The 16,479-nt window shown below is 34.0% G+C and overlaps 1 protein-coding gene across 1 annotated transcript; it reads right to left on the bottom strand.

Annotated features, from left to right (window-relative positions):
• Positions 1 to 10,999: 10,999 nt before the first annotated feature.
• LOC117914504 (ethylene receptor 2-like) lies at positions 11,000 to 15,931 on the bottom strand. The gene is made up of 3 exons (XM_034829849.1): positions 15,236 to 15,931; positions 12,943 to 14,812; positions 11,000 to 12,092 (listed from the first exon to the last, which is right to left on the bottom strand). The coding sequence occupies exons 2-3, from the start codon at positions 14,692 to 14,694 to the stop codon at positions 11,550 to 11,552; spliced, it is 2,295 nt and encodes a 764-aa protein (XP_034685740.1). The 5' UTR covers positions 14,695 to 14,812; positions 15,236 to 15,931; the 3' UTR covers positions 11,000 to 11,549.
• Between the last annotated feature and the right edge of the window lie 548 nt (positions 15,932 to 16,479).

Genomic DNA, 16,479 nt, shown 5'->3' with positions numbered 1-16,479 from the left:
GGGGGTGTCCGCTGGGGCAAAAGAGTGTAAAAAAATAAAAAAATTAAACAAAACCCTAGAATGTGGATTCAAGTTTATCCATCTTTTCAATATGCTTGCAGGCTCCATAGCCACAGCCAATGAGGCATATACACCAATTTTGCCGAACTCAAGTGCATTAAACAGTCAATCTTAAGCTTCCTATATCTCATGATGAACCTGTTTTCAAAATTAAAAAACCTAAGCCAGATGTTTCGTTTGGTTTGAATGATTATATATATACAAAAACTTTGAACTTGTTTTCTTCCTGCTCAAGGCTTCATAGTATCATGGAATTATATGAGCAGAAAGCGAGGAAGAAAAATGACAAGTTTTGGAGTATCACCTCATGGGTCCCTCCACTATCTTACAAAGATAACACACCATGTCTAGTGTTTCAGTTCTGGTACGGTCCTCCTCAATTAGGTTAAAACAATAGGAGTAATAAATCAGCACTATAGTTTCATTGGAATGGGCAGCATTTCATGTAATCATGATGCAAGTGGGGGGATTGTTAACAAGAATTGCAATTTGCAAAGAACAAAGTTTACTACTAATTGCATGTTTATGATGTCATGGCTGATGCTTAATGTCTCTCTTGATCGGACTCATGATCCAAAAACCCATCTGCCAAACGGGTTGATGCCCGATCCTAGGATGTAGGATTCACAACTTTCTACCCAACTACTGAAACCAATCTCTACTCAACCTGAAAAAGATACAATTAATCTATGACAGGTTTTTAAGATGATGGTGATATTAGGTATATTAGGTAGGTAAAGGTTAATCTCAATTCCTTTGTTTGATGTTAATTATTTCAGTAATGCAAAAGAATTTTAGCACAAGCTGCAGCATTTGAGAACTAAACCTGCAGACCCCAACTAAGATTTTCACGTTATGATTCATTTAGCACATACTACATTGAGTATGTTGCAATTAACAAATACCTAATTGTATGACTTTTGTCTGGCAAGAAACTAGTCTACCTAAAAGCTTAATTGATTGTTTAGAAAGAGCCTCAGATGTGATTTCAGTGGATTTCTAATGTCGACATACTCTAGAATTGTTGGACATCAGTAATGAATTTTCTGTAAAAGAAAAGAAAGAAAAAAGAAAAAAAAAAATGAAATGAGTTTGTAAAGTTGGGTGTAGAATTTCAAACTCACTTGGTAAATGGTTGGATCCGGAATCATGAAGATATATAGTTGTGCATGTAATATCTCATACAAATTATAGTAATGGGACTCCCAAAGACATCACTACTCTTAACTCCAAATATCCTTTTGGTTTTAAGTGAAAGACTTTGATTCAGTTTTGTGTCTTGAAAAGAATTAAGGAAAGGAAAATTTGGAAATTGATGTTTTTTTTTATTTGATTTGTCATAAAAAAAAAAATGAAGTGGAATGAAATATAATAAATATTTTCTCTATGTAAAACTTTTTTCACCTTTTTATTTTTTCTTTTTCCTAATATGACTTCTTTGTTGATGCTTTTCTTCAAACTTTTTATAATTAAAAGTGCACTTTCTTGTTTAGATGCAACTCAAGTAGGATTCTTCAAACATTCCATAATTAAAAGTGCGCTTATTTGTTTAGATGCAACTCAAGTAGGGTTCTTCAAACTTTCCATAATTAAAAGTGAGTTTACTTGTTTAGGAGCAACTCAAGTAGAGTATCAATAGTGTTTAAGGACATGTATAAGATGGTTTTTCCATGTTATATTCAGTACTACGATACTAACATAGGTAATCACATTAGGAGGTCCTAATCATATTAAGAAGTAACTTAATCAAATTTGAAAAATAATTGATGTAAGTTACAAGGTAACTTGGTCGAGCCACTTCATTTTCTAGCTAATATATATATATATATATATATATATATATATATATATATATATATATATATATATATATATATTCAATCATTGAGATTTCATTTTTATTTTTATTTTAACATCCAAGATTGATGAAGAAATGCATCGTACGTCTATAATTTTATAACTTGACCCTATATGAGATTATTGTAATGACTAATTAGTAGAATATCAATGATTGTGACTCTCATTAGGATTAATTTGCTGTAATTTAAGGGTTAAAGGAATATATCATATCTCTATAATTTATAGCACGATCTGACATAAAATTATTGTAATGATTAATTATTAGAGTATCGATAACTATTAAGACTTTTGTTAGGATTAATTTGTCTCAAATTAAGGATGAGTATTGACTTTAACATAGAGTATTAAAACTCATTAGAATTGTTGTAAATGAATTTCGTGGGGCTCTCATGGCATACGTAGAAAAGAAATAAAATAGGATGGGAGGGGGAAAACCCCCATATACATGTACGAAAGGCCCAAGCTTGTGAAAACAAAAGGGTAGGGCGGGAAAACGAGGAACATATGAAAAGCAGGCGAAAACGACAGACGGCCAGGATCAGTTCCCAATGTATGGAACCCACTTTGGTTTGTTTGGCCCTGTGTCTATTCCTATCAATCAGATGCCTCCACGTGTCCCATGCGGTCCCTACAAATCCTCCTCTTGCAACTCGTTTGCGTCACCGTCAAACTGCGGGAAACATGTATCTTGTCCCCCTCCTCCCGATCTCGCCGACCACTTTCATTTCCTCCTCCTTAGTGGTTTATGCGCTTCGCGGTAAGAGATTACCGTGACTGCGGCGGGGAACTACTCCAACACTGTATTCAATCACCTCGTCTGATTCAACCTTGTGTCCTTTTTTTTTTTTTTGGTCGGAACTGATTAATGGGTGGCCAGGGCTCAACAGGGATGCTCACAATACTATATAATATAATTTATTTTATGGTGGGGAAGTAACGCTTTAGTGTGGGTTGAGGGTGGTGGGGCTCCCCACTTTTTAGGTGTTACAACTTTTTATGTCTTCAGAAAAATGATAACCATGGATCAACTGTGGGCTTGGGTGGGTGGAGGGTGGAGCAGAGATTAATAAATAAGACGAATCTTTATTTGCAGTTAAAACACTTAGAAGAAAAGTGATGGGTGGGTGAGCATATGAAGCACGCCGCGAGGTGCATGACCCTTGATACCAATAATTCAAATGACACCCCACTTTACTCTCCAATGAGTAAATGTCCTGCCTCTATTATTCTGCTACAAATTAAAGCTTTGACAACGAAGTTTTGTTTTATTATATGTTTGAGCTAACAATGGAGGTTGTTGGGCGGACTGAGGTGACAGCCCTGTGAAAACTATTTCTTTTTAGCCAAATCTAATCCTTTGGATTAACTTTTGAGAAGCCAATTTTTTTATTTGGGAAAGTTTAGTAAGAGTTTTTATACTTTTTGGATTAATTTTGTTTAAAAAATTTATAATTTAATAAGAAGATTAAGAAAATATTATTTATTTTAAAGACTCTATTTTAATTTGTGTAAGACGTTCTTTTTTAGCGATAGTGTAATACCAATATTATACTTTAAATATCGTAACTTTGGGTTAGTTTTAATTTTTAACTAAAATTAAAAATATAAATGATCTCGAAATAGACTTTATGATACTTAGGTCATGACTGAAGCCTTGAAATAGAATATAAAAATGAAAAAAAAATCATTAAATTTTATTGGCATTGAGTGTTTTGATTTTTATATTTTACATTAATAAATTATAATTTGTTTAATAATGATTTTAGGAAACTAAAAAGTGTATTTGAAAAAATATCGGTTTAGAAAACACTTTTAAAAATATGAAAAATGAGAGTTTGTTTGATAATGATTTTAAAAAGCCTTTTTAAGTTTTCTAACATTTAAAATTTGTTATAAAAAAAGTTATTTTTAAATACTAGAAAGACTAAAAATATTTCGTATAATAACTACCAAATGATAACTTAATCAAATTAGATCAAGTTTCACTTGAATTAACCCTCATTTGAATGAATTTAATTTGTTTAATATTTTTATTCTTTTTTAACTTGTTTTATTAAATAATTTATTAGAAATAATGATAAATAAAGATAAATTATTTCAAGAATCTTATTTATAAGTGAACATTTTAAATATATATATATATATATATATATATATATATATAATTAGATAAATTTAACCAACATATAAATATAAATATTTATATATTATCCTTATTTCAAATTACATCAACTCAACAAACAATGAAATAATCCGAAATGAATGGAATATGTTGAACTTAGACATAACCAATTAAAAGTCATTTTCACAAGTGAAGTTAAAATTTGATCATAAATTATGAGCAATTATGGATTGAAACTGACACCAAATTACCCATAATTCAAGACTGATTCCACATTATTCTTCGATGTTAAGTGGCACCTCTGCATTATTGATCTACAGATTAAGAATCTGACAATGAAACTACAGTTAGAAATGTGGCCTATCATACCAATAATTTTTTTGGTAATTAGTATATCACTGTAGTTGTAAAATTACCTTCTTCTTCTTTTTAAGTATTATTTTCAATATTTCTATTTTTTTCAGCAATTTTTTTTTAATCTTTTAAGATGAATATTAAGTTACTACTATGTTTGATTAAAGAAAATAATAGAAAAAATAAGTGTTTGTTTGGGACTGTTTTTTATAACAGTTTTCTATTTTTCTTAACAAAACAATATAGAAAACATATTTGGTGATTGAAAATCATTTTTAGTTCTCAATTCTTAAGAATATAAAATAAAGTATTTTCAAATAATGTCTTTTAGTTGTTTTCACTTATTTTCTTATAGTTATTTTAAAGAATAATTATACAAACAGGTAGAATGATTAAAATAAAATATTATATATATAAATGATTTTTAAAACATATTTAAAAATTAATTAAAAACATTTTAGGTTTTCAAATAGACTTTTGTTTTAAAAAATCTCTTAAAAACTATTTTTCAGAATTTAAAAAAAAATATATATATATATATATATATATCAAACAAGCCCTAATTTTCTTATATTTGATTTTATTGTGAAAACTATTATAGCAAATTAAGGCTATATTTGAGAAATATTTTTAAAAATAATTTCATAATATCTTTTAGAACAAAAATCTATTTTGAAATTTGAAATATTTTTAACATATTTTCTATATTTTTAAATATGTTTAAGAAATAACTTTGATTATATTTGTATAATTATTTTTTTCAAACAATCAATAAAAATAATAAAAAAATATTCTCTCAAAACACTTTGTGTCATGCTTTATTGCTTTTAAGAATAAAAAATTGTTTTTGTATTTTGATTGTCAATTATGATTTTATGTTTTTTTTTTTGTCTGAAAAATAAAAAATTGCTTTAAAAAACCATTACTAAACATGATCTAAAATTTTTTTTTTCTTTCACGTTTTTCTTTTCCTTTTTTGAGGACCAAACATGACGTTAGGCTAGTTAAATTGTGTATGAGAAAGTCTTGTGTGCAAAGATAAAAATATAGGTAATCATGGATATATCCGTACTTTGATTTTATGGATATATTGAATATAATATATCAATGGATATTTTAGAAAAAAATATTAGTAGAGAATATGATATATGTATAATATGATTTATTATATTTGACAATAATATCTTATGTATTAATAAAAAAAATGAATTTTATAAGTGTACATTTATTATTAAATTACATCAAATATTATTTTATGATATTTGATTATAATATATTTAATTTTAAAATATATTTAATATTAAATTATGATTCATTTAATTCAATTGTTTTAAATGATATAAAATAAATTGTGATATATGTATAATTTTTTAATATTTAATTAATCTATTAATAATATTAAAAACACTATTAAATAAAATTATCATGATAATTTTTATATTTTTTACAATCAATTAAATGAAAAAATAATTGTAATTAATTTGTTTCCTAAAATATTCTTTTAATATTTTATTTATTTGATAACTTTCAATATAAATATTTTCGATGCAATACATTTAATAAGGAGCAAAATTGCCGTAGTGGTAAGCCAAGTTATAAGTGAGTCTTTTGTTTGGGGTTTGGTCCTTAATAACAATAAAAGGCAATTTTTAAGCTCTTATTGTAGCGGCAATGTTGACTCATGTTGACCACCGAAAAAATCAACGAAATATCGTCATTTCACCGATATATCGTCATTTCACCTATATATCGGGAATTATTGGTGATTTTCAACAATATATTTCAATGATTTTTTTGAAATATCGCATGCTTGTGTGTAGGACCATATTAGTTGCAGTAAAATAAAATAAAATAAAATAAAAAGAAACCATGATATTGATTATACAATTTCATATTGTTTGTATAAGCTCTGTTGTTTAGTTTTAATTATGTGATCAATTAGGCATCAAATCATACACCAATTTTCAATTGCATTTCAGAACTTTCCTTTCGTGCTATGCTGGCTTTTCTACACTCCCAATATATGATTAATTATTAACAGCCAAACAAAACTTTACAACCAAGAAATGGACCACCCTTATTTTATCTTATACAATAGTTTTTAATCATGACCTTTGTCATGTAAAAGCACGCATATTTTCCTCATTCCTACATACAAAAGTTTGATTATTTCTATTTAATTCACTGTAAAACAATTAAATTAAATTAAATTAAAAACCCTTAAATTAAGGCATCCTTTAGCATTTGTGGGCCAGAAGATAACGACAGGGATTGTACTAGTTCAATGCCGGCTTTAATTTACTATTTTCTTGTTTGGAACTTCTGTTTGGAAGATAGGAAAATTGCTCATATTTTCATTGTCATGTTTATTTGACTAATTACACGTGTTCTTGAACAGATCTTGGCCGTGCTTTGTTTAGACAGATGTTATGAATCAATGAAAGACGACTTCATGCGTGCTTTAATAATGTTTAATTACAAATTTGGGCATTAGTTAATGGTAGGCTTTTAGATTGAGTCTTTTTTCTTTTCCTCCATTAGTTATTATTTTAATCGGATATGGTTGTTGAAGTTTCATAATTAAAAAAGTATAAATAAATAAATAAAAACATGTTAAAATTGTGGGCTTCCCGAGAGTCATGTCATGTCAGGTATCAAGTAAAGAAAATGGAAATCACTAAAATCACTTGATTCATGTTTGATAACTGTTTTTTAAAACAATTATGAAAAATAGTATTTGAAAACCATTCTTTAATATTTTGTAGAACAAAAGTTTGTTCGAGACTTAAGATGTTTTTAACTTGTTTTTAATATTTTTAAATATGTTATAAAAATAATTTTTATATCTGAAGCTTTATTTTTAATTACTACATACACATTTGTATAATTATTTTTTAAAATAATTCTAAAAAAATAAGTGAAAACAACACCCTATTTTTTGTTCTTGATAATAGAAAACAAAAAATAATTTTCATTTTGAAAAATAGAAAATTATTCTGCATTCATCTCTGTTTTTTGTTCCGTGCCAAAAGGGAGGTTATTGATGGGGCAAAATCATCCCATGTTCAACCATCTCACACAAATTTCTGATGGGCCCAGCCCTGCTTGAAGCCCAAGTTACCTCCCCTTCTGGGCCAACCCACATAATTCAATTTTTCTATAGTACAGGAGGTAGGGTATGCATGGGTCGGTCGGTTCAGTTTCTAAGGCCTAAGGGTCTATTCAAACTATATCATCACAACCCATTTTAAATCATATTATTATAACACAACGAGTAGTTATTTATAGCCCATCTCAGTATTTAATGTGTTCTATATGGTTTTAGATTTAAAAGACGAAAACTGTTAAAAAGTCTGTTGAAATTGATTGATTCGATCAGTTCAATTTGGTTTATTATGCAATTACTTCTCAAAAGTGATTAATATGAGTCCAATTGTGTTATGGCATGGCCTAAACAAACACGAAGAAGCCCACATTTTGTCGAACATTAAGAAATACCGAATTGGCCCAATCCGAACCATACTAATTGGGCTTTTTCATTCATAGGCCCGTAGGAAGAGCACTGAGGATTATTGTTGGGCCAGGATGCCTCCTCGTCCAAATCCATTCTCACATATCACATCACATATGGTCCTTATTGAAGCCCCATATGAGAAAACCAGGCAGTCGCTCATGGGGCTCATTGAGCCTAATGGAATGATGGGCCGATCCATCTAACTAGGAATAGATTCTGAATTGCTTCCCCGACACCCATGGCATGGAATGATACGTCCTAACCTTTTTCTTTTTTATTTTCATTTTAAATTAAAAGCAGTCTGGTGAACCATTGCCAATATCTCGTTTGCCGTCATGCTTGGGCTCCGGTGTCTAAGTTCCCACATGTCCCCTGGGAAGCTGATCCACAAGATCCTTTCATCCGCTCATAATCAACCATCAAGGAGGACGATTTCACAACAAGTTTCATGTTGAATCTTGTTGTCTTTTCAGAATTCCAAGTGTTATACAAATATTTGATTAAGAAGTATCTTGGCCGTAGCTTTTGGCATGGGCCTTATTTAAATCCTCCAATATGCTAGTTGCTAGCCTTCCATTTGAGCAGATTACATCAATTGACTAAACAAACTATGTACATAGAATTTGGAGCTAATACCGATCCAATCCATTTCCATGACCTCATCAACACGCTTTGGAATAACACTAGTGTTTCAAAGTCTTCATCGTGACTTACTGCCTCCGTGATGAACGCTTTACTTTGCTTATTAAATTCTATTGAGATTTTTGTTTTTAGTTTAAAAAAATGTTATTAAAAAAAGAAGAAAAAAAAGCAGAAAATGGATGAAAGTGAAAGGTGTATGATCGATCATGGGATTCTTGTTGATCATAATAAAACACCTAATGGGATTATAAAATTGGAATGTAGATATGCAGGTACAATGGAGCTTTATATTTAGTCGGAGAATTCTGTTTTCAGTCAATTCAACTTGCCTTTCTTTTTAAGCTTTTAAAGTCTTTTAAAAAGTCATTCCTAATATTTCATCGAGGGCCCTCTGCAACTACATATTCAGAGTTTTATTTATTTATTCACATACAGAGCCCTTGGATGCACAACTTTTTTTCTCCATCCCAAAGCACAAATTCAATATGCTAAGTGGGTTTGAACCCTGCAAGCCTCTCTCTCTCACTAAATTATACATATAATCTTACAAGTGGGGTTAATCTAGATTAGATGTAAAGGGTATAAAAGCCTCTGGATTCTGTTGCTGCAATTGAATGGCAATGCCAAGAAAGAAAGCCCACTTTATACCTTATTTTAGTAGACTTAAAACAGACTCCAAGTGGGTTATCTAGACATAGTGCTTGATGGAGATGAATTCATAGATTTTTGAGGTTAGATGGAAGGATGAGATGAGTAGGTGGGATCCCCACATAAGGGTGATGTGAATGCATATAATTAAGATACAACGCATGTATAGTGTTGACAAGGAAATCACCAAAATGAGCCTCCACCTAATACCACCAACGATCAAATGTGAAATTGATTGACAAAAGCGATGCTTCAATATATATATAAATTTGTAGGAGCAGAGCATAGAAGAATAGTCAATATCCCGCAAGGATCTAACGTCAAGTCGATGAAATGTATAAAATTATAAATGGCACCATAGAATCGAAAGGCCAATTTCAATTTCAATATCAATATCAATATCAATATCAAAACAATAGCACCACCTCAAACGTGTGCTTGTGGGGGCCAACCCCACCACTTGGTCTGCTATTGAAACAAAAAGAAAGAGTCCATATACGTGCTCAGATTCATGCATGCTTTTAAAAACAAGCAAACCACTCACACCCACACCCTTGTATAATTGACCCATACTGTCCCATAACCTTCCATTTCACTCTCCCTCTCCCTCTCCCTCTCCCTCCCCCCTCCCCATCTACATTCCCTCATCCTCACTCCCCTCTGGTTGGGGCAACGTGCACAGCACGTGAATACATGTATATATTTATGGGCTGTCTCTTCTTTTATATTATAAAGGTTATGAATTCATGGCGAGTTGGATAGGATGCATGTGGGTATATAGTTATCAACCTATATCATAAGGTTTAGATTCTCCAAATTGGATACAATCTTTGATAAATTTGATGCCAATGCCGAGAAGGGCATGGTTCAAATTTAGATATAAATTTGTCAGTTGAAAAGCGGCACACTTATACACACCGGGAAAAAAGCACGTGCACCTCGGTCCTAGTTAACTAATATGCAATAATCAATCCCCCATTTCTCTTTTTCCTTCTTTTCCTAATCTGGGCTCAGGCTCATCGGCAAGCATGCCAGACCATAGATCCATCACCATCCTTACAAACCAAATATTTATGTATTAGACAATTATCCATTTCATCTATCCACAAAATGAGAAAGCAAAGCTTATGCATACAAATTGAAGTAATGGCTTTTGACGATGACTTTTCAACCAGAGGCTTGGGCTTGTACCAAATCCTTTCAGTGGTGCTTTTCTCACTTCTGGAAGTTGTACAACGAGCAAGTATGAGTTGGGAAAGCAATGTAGGCGAGTAATGTACAAGAATTATGAGTAGAAAGCCATAGTCTGGTCGCTTTAAGGGTGCTTTTGAGACATGGGTTTCATTTTTTTTTGATAAGCTTTGAGACATGGGTTTCATAGTTACGAATTTTCTTAAGTAATCCAAACATATTAATGAATGATAATGGAGTTGATTTCTCATACTTATTCTCCATTCCTACGTTCCAAATCAAACCTAAGTTCTTTCATTTCATTGAAGATGGTTGCCACCATATACATTTCAGAATAGATAAAGATACGAAAAACTCAAGTTAGTTATTTGCTGTCACAGGAATAAGAACTGACAAAATAAGTTTCCGAGTCTCTTTGTGCCCTTCCCCAAAAATGAACATAAAAAATCATTCCTTCTTTTCCTTTCATCTTCGCATTCACCAAAGAGTTCTCTTATGTCTATTATAAACCATAAAATTTCTAACTGCATAACTTGTGAAGTGAACCAAGGACCTCTTCCACAAATCTTTGGTCATTAAGAGAATTTTCAAATGCAGCAGAAGAAAGGTAGTAAATTATGGTACTGAATTTTTTTATTTTTATTTTTCTCTTTGTGACAAATCCAATTTACACTCGGAATCATTTATACATTACTTTAGCTACAATTTACATTAATTGTAAACTATATATTCATTTTCAGATGGTTCTCAACAAACTACCTTTTTCATCACAAAGTTGCAGCTCCTTCTCAAGTAGTTTCAAAGTTTGTCTCCAAAGTCCAAACTGCTTAACCACTTGTATCAGAGATCTGCAATGGAGTTCCTATAGTTTCAGTCATGTTGTCTTTTTAATGAAGATGTTGTTGAGTTGTTTGGATTACCAGGGAATAGGTCTTAAAACTATCTATGACATTATAACAAAGCCTTAAAACACAAAGGAAGAATGAAGGAGCTAATTTGTATACCATTTTCTTTTACTGTGAATGTTGTTTGTGTAACATCTCTATGCCGCAAGCTGGATGTGGGATTGGAGGGCCAAAAGCGCTGTTTGCTTATTCTATCAAGACCCTCAAAACCATTTAGAAGAATCATGGCTTCTGTGACTTACCATCTCTATCATCACACAACATTGTTTGCCTGCAGCAAGACTCTTCGAAGCTCCTCAGCAATTCCATCCAGCAGAACTGGTTTTCGAATTATACCATTCATTCCTATCTGCGAGCATCTTTCCCATACATCTTCATCAGCACTTGCTGTCAAGGCAACAATCAATGGCCAGCTGGGGCTCCTGAACTTCCGAATTCTCATTGCAACTTCAAAACCATCCAACTCAGGCATATGAAGATCCAAAAGAACAACTTGGAAAGAGGATGCAGCTGGGCCAAGAGCACCAAGGCATTCAAATCCAGATGAAACAACAGAAACGATGCAACCAAGCTTCTCAAGAAGCTTCCTGGTCACAGCCCTATTAGTGTCATCATCATCAGCTAATAGAACTTGGAGGCCCCTGAAAAGAGAGTTGGAATGTGGGTGCTCTGAAGATTCTCCTGGTTCAGAAATGTTGATTCCAATGGATGGTTGAAGTTGAAAGCGAAGAACGAGAGCCATGCTTTTGGCAAATCCCTGAGGGTTTGGGACTAACCAGATGTTCCCTTGCATCAACTGCCAATGATTTAAAAAAGAGGGTGAGAATCATAAGATACAGAAAGGAATCAGAAGTTGTTAGGAAAAGGGAAAGAGGATTCATGGTGTTTCAAGGTGAAGGTGAAGCATATGAAGCATTTAAAACAGCTGTAAAAACAACCAAAAGAACTCTTGCAATAAACCTTTCCTTAAATGATTATCAAATCTGCAAATTTCCATTGCAGGTGAGAAACAAAGGGGAAAATTTCTCAAGAGGGTTCGGAATTGTACTTCCTTTCTATTTGAGTATACAACTGACCCTTGTCAAAATTTAACAATCCTCACAATGGTATCCAGGCATCAATTTTGAATAAAAGTAAAGTCTCACTACTCTTGAATTTGAAAATCATATCCCATGACAAAGTTTTGTTGAACTGTCACCAAAAGCAATTCCATGTGCTAAAATTTTGGTCACAGTATACACCTGATAAAAACCACCAAAAACATCAGAAGTTATTTGAAAATATCTGTGGCAACTGATTATGGAATAAAAAAATGCTTGGCCATGTACAATCAAATTCCTTTGGGGAACAAGACCTCAGGTATTTTTTGCAAAACATCTTAATGTGATGAAACACAAGACTAATACGTGCAGTCATAAGAACAGCTTGCCCCAAATATTTATTGCTGGTGGTCCTGACAAGTTCTTTGATTCTATTCACAGACACATTGGCCTGAACTTTGGTTGAAGAAATAAATTTTGTGGGCATCAATTGCTGATATTTCTTTCAGCTGGAGCCTATTTCACATATTTCAATGGTTTTGAGCTATCTACTTCACATCACATGCAGGTTCACACACACAGAAAGAAACACACAATGGTTCTTACCTGAGCTAGCCTTCTGCACATGGTGAAACTCAGTCCCTCATCAATTTGGTCACTGGGTTGTCTTCCACCACCAAGCTGTACAGTTGAAATTGAGCCAGTTGAAATCGAGCCCTCTGACTGATCAGCATTGTTAATCCCAATTTCAAACTTGATATAAACATACCCATCAGATGAATTTGATTTCCAGGTTGCCCATCTCTGATCATGCCTTCCTTGACTTCCAGTCTCTGATAACACCCGAAATGTCACTGACCCTCCTCCATTGGTGCCATTCAACAGGTTTCCAACCATATGCAGAATCACCTGAAAGACCCTTCTTTCTTCACCAATGACATGATCAGGCAAGGACTTCTCAACCTCAATTGCAAAACCAAAACCCCTATAAACACATAGGCATTTGGCTAGGCAAGCTGCTTCCTTTATCATGGAATGTAACCGGAAAGATCTCACATCTAACTGGAATCTCCCAGTATCCTTTGTTGAGATTTCCATTACATCATTTATCAAGGTAGAGAGGACATTGCTGGTCTTTGCCATTGCATCAATGATGAGCCGCTGCTCACTATTCAATTTCTCATCCTGCATCATTGAAAGCAAACCTGAGATTGAGTGCATTGGCCTCCTCATCCCATCACTCATCACCTTCTGAAATGAGTTCCTTGCTTGGCTTGCCATCATTGCATTCCTCTTTGCCTGTTGCAATGCACGGTTTTGCTCTGCCAACTGCTCTCTCATGAGCTGGGACTCTTCAAGAACGGCAGCATGGGACACAGCCACAGCGACCTGATCAGCAACCACCTTAACTATGTCAAGCTCTTGGCTGGTCCAGGATCTAGCCTGTCCACTCTTAAGTACCAAAACTAATATTGCATAACAAGCCTGGACCAGCTCAGGAGTCCCCCCTTTAAAGTTGGAAACCCGAAGCATTGGCATCCGAATTGCAGCCACAGGTCCTGGTTCACCAGAAGTTCCACTGCTTGCAGTAGCTAGGGCCGAGTCCGTGCTAAGTGTATGCACTTCGTCACTCCTCTTAATCATTGCAACAACAGGGTCACTAATTGGGATTGAGAAATTGTAGAAATTCCGCCCTTTCAACTCATGGGTCAGGTTCATCTCTGTTTTATTCTCATTAGGCATCCAAACAGCACAGTTCTGCAAATCCAATGTGTTGGATAACTCAACCAAAGTTGTATGCAAAATTGTGTGCCGATCAAGTGACTTGCGAATCTCGTGAGTAAGCATCCGGACATGCAAGCCAGCTTCCTTCTTTTTCTTTATAATTCCTACTTCTCGACCAAGATCCCAAGTCTTCTTCTTCAACATGAACTCTCTTACCTTCACTTTGAGAAGCAAAGGGATGAGAGTGATGAGTGTGATTGCAGTGGCACAGGAGACCAGGGCAGTAAGAAATTTGAAAATGGTGAGGGCGAGCATTAATTGAAAGGGGTGCGGACCATAAGTCCAGCCATTGAGCAAATGAGTGAGCCCACATAGAACAATGAAGGCAATGAACTGAAAGAGGACCCATTTGAAGGGGACGTTGGAGCAGCTGACAAAGTAAAGCAGCTCAATGGGGATCGAGAAATAGGCCACCGCAATCAGGAAATCGCTCACTTTTTGGCACTCTAAAATGTTCTCCACGCTCCAAAAGCCCTCATCTTCACAATTACACCTGGGGAAGCTATTGTCAACCGCAGATGCGGATATCAGGAGAGAAGAAATCAACAGCCCAGGAGCTAATCTTTTTAACATTGCATCCAAAGGACTGTTTCTTCAGTCCATTTAGGGGCAAAGGTCCAATTTTTCAAAGCCCTTGTAGCCCGGAAATGACGATTAAAACCTTACAACCCCAAGCTTCAATATTCATTTCCTGGACAAAATTGAAAACCCATTAAAAATTAAAGAAATTTAAGGACATGGTTTGAGATCTAGCACACCCACCACAGAAACACCTATCAAATTCAATATTCTTTTTTCATTCTATTGATTTCTTCTACTTCTGTACCTCTAATTCATATATTTTTGTTTCTTTTATGGATTTTCCGATAAAAACAATATCGACGAAAGCCCCGAAAAAAGAAAACGAAATTTCTGCAAGTATAAAATACCAAGAAAACTATGCTACCCAAAAGACAAAAATAAAATTAAAATATTTACCAAAAGAAAAATAAAAATATAAAAATATAAAATAAAACACTGAAAGAAGAAACGAGGACCAAAAATGGCAAAAACCCATCAATCTTTTCCCTCAAGAAAACCAAAGCCAGAAATGCAGGCAAAGTAGAAACTGTACCTGGAAAACCACACCGGATTCCAAACCAGACCCACCCTCAGATCTTCACATGCAAAGAAAAAACAAGACAGAGATGCTGTTCTAGAGATTTCACCATCACCCTCTTATCCAACCTCCCCACCTCTCAGAACAACCACACCCACCAAATCTCAACGCCCCATTTATATCAACAACGTCAACAGCTCCCACCACTCCTACAGGTGCAACCCCCCTTGTCCTCCATGCAAAGAGAGAACCAAATCCCAAGAAACCAAAAAAAAAAAAAGAAAAAGAAAAAAGAACAGATTCAACGATAAAAAAACCAGCAAAGAGAACCCGGTTTATAAAGAGAACCAGCAAAGAACCGGGCACCTCGCGCCGTGTGAACCGCAGATGCACTGCAGCTGAAAACGCCAGAAACCCGATTCTTCGTTTTCCAAGCCTTCAACTTCCCACAAAACTCCTCTGTTTCATCACCCTTTTGGCTCTCCTCTCTCTATGTGGGTATGGTTTCAAAATTTGAAACAAGGTTTTGGGAGAGAGAGAAAGGAAGATGTAGAGATGTCTTAGAGAGAGAGAGAGGGAGGGAGAGAGAGAAAGGAAGGTTTGTCCGCGCCGTTGTTTGATAGGAGAGGAAGAATGAATAAAAAGGAAGGAGCAAGACAATGAGAGAGAGAGAAAGAGGAGAGAAGTGGGGCCCAGGGCCTCTACATGAAGAGAACTTAGACGCACTTTTGATATAAACGTCTTCGTCACCCCCAAAAAGATTGTTTTATTTCTCTTTCTCAGACGTTTCTTTCTTTCTTCAATCTTCTTTCTCCCCCCCTCTCCCACTGTTTTTTATATCGCCTCCGCCAAATTTCTATATATATATATATATAAATGCCACCTGGCTATTTTTGGCCCTCCCCTCCTTATCCCACTCTCATCTTTCCAGCGCGTGCTCCACCAATCTTTAACTTTTATTTTCGCAGAATCTTTCATGGTTGAAAAGGTAAATCTCCAAATTGTTATCCTCCCCATTTACTCCTCCTGTTCCTAGTCTCCTAGATTCCATTGTTCCGTCTTGTTTGTCCAAAAGGAAAATATTTTGAATTTTCCCGATTCCTTCGCTAATAGTTAATGGAAAGATTTTTCTTTATTTTTGTACGTTCAGAAAATGTAATAACCTTTTTGACATTCACTCCTCCTTTAAGGTAAAAATGTTGATATAATTAATTTTTTTTTTTAATTTTTTGACTTTCCTTTAAAACAATTGTTTTACC

The sequence above is a fragment of the Vitis riparia genome, chromosome 5, assembly GCF_004353265.1.
Source record: "Vitis riparia cultivar Riparia Gloire de Montpellier isolate 1030 chromosome 5, EGFV_Vit.rip_1.0, whole genome shotgun sequence".
Classification (NCBI taxonomy): Eukaryota; Viridiplantae; Streptophyta; class Magnoliopsida; order Vitales; family Vitaceae; genus Vitis; species Vitis riparia.
The sequence above is the reverse complement of the archived record's forward strand: the minus strand, read 5'-3'. Positions and strand labels throughout refer to the sequence as shown.

Excerpts from the sequence above, each read along its gene's own strand:
- LOC117914504 (XM_034829849.1), bottom strand. The coding sequence starts at position 14,694 with ATGTTAAAAAGATTAGCTCCTGGGCTGTTGATTTCTTCTCTCCTGATA. Across the intron at positions 12,093-12,942 it reads TGTGCAGAAGGCTAGCTCAG|TTGATGCAAGGGAACATCTG; the intron begins GTAAGAACCATT and ends AATCATTGGCAG.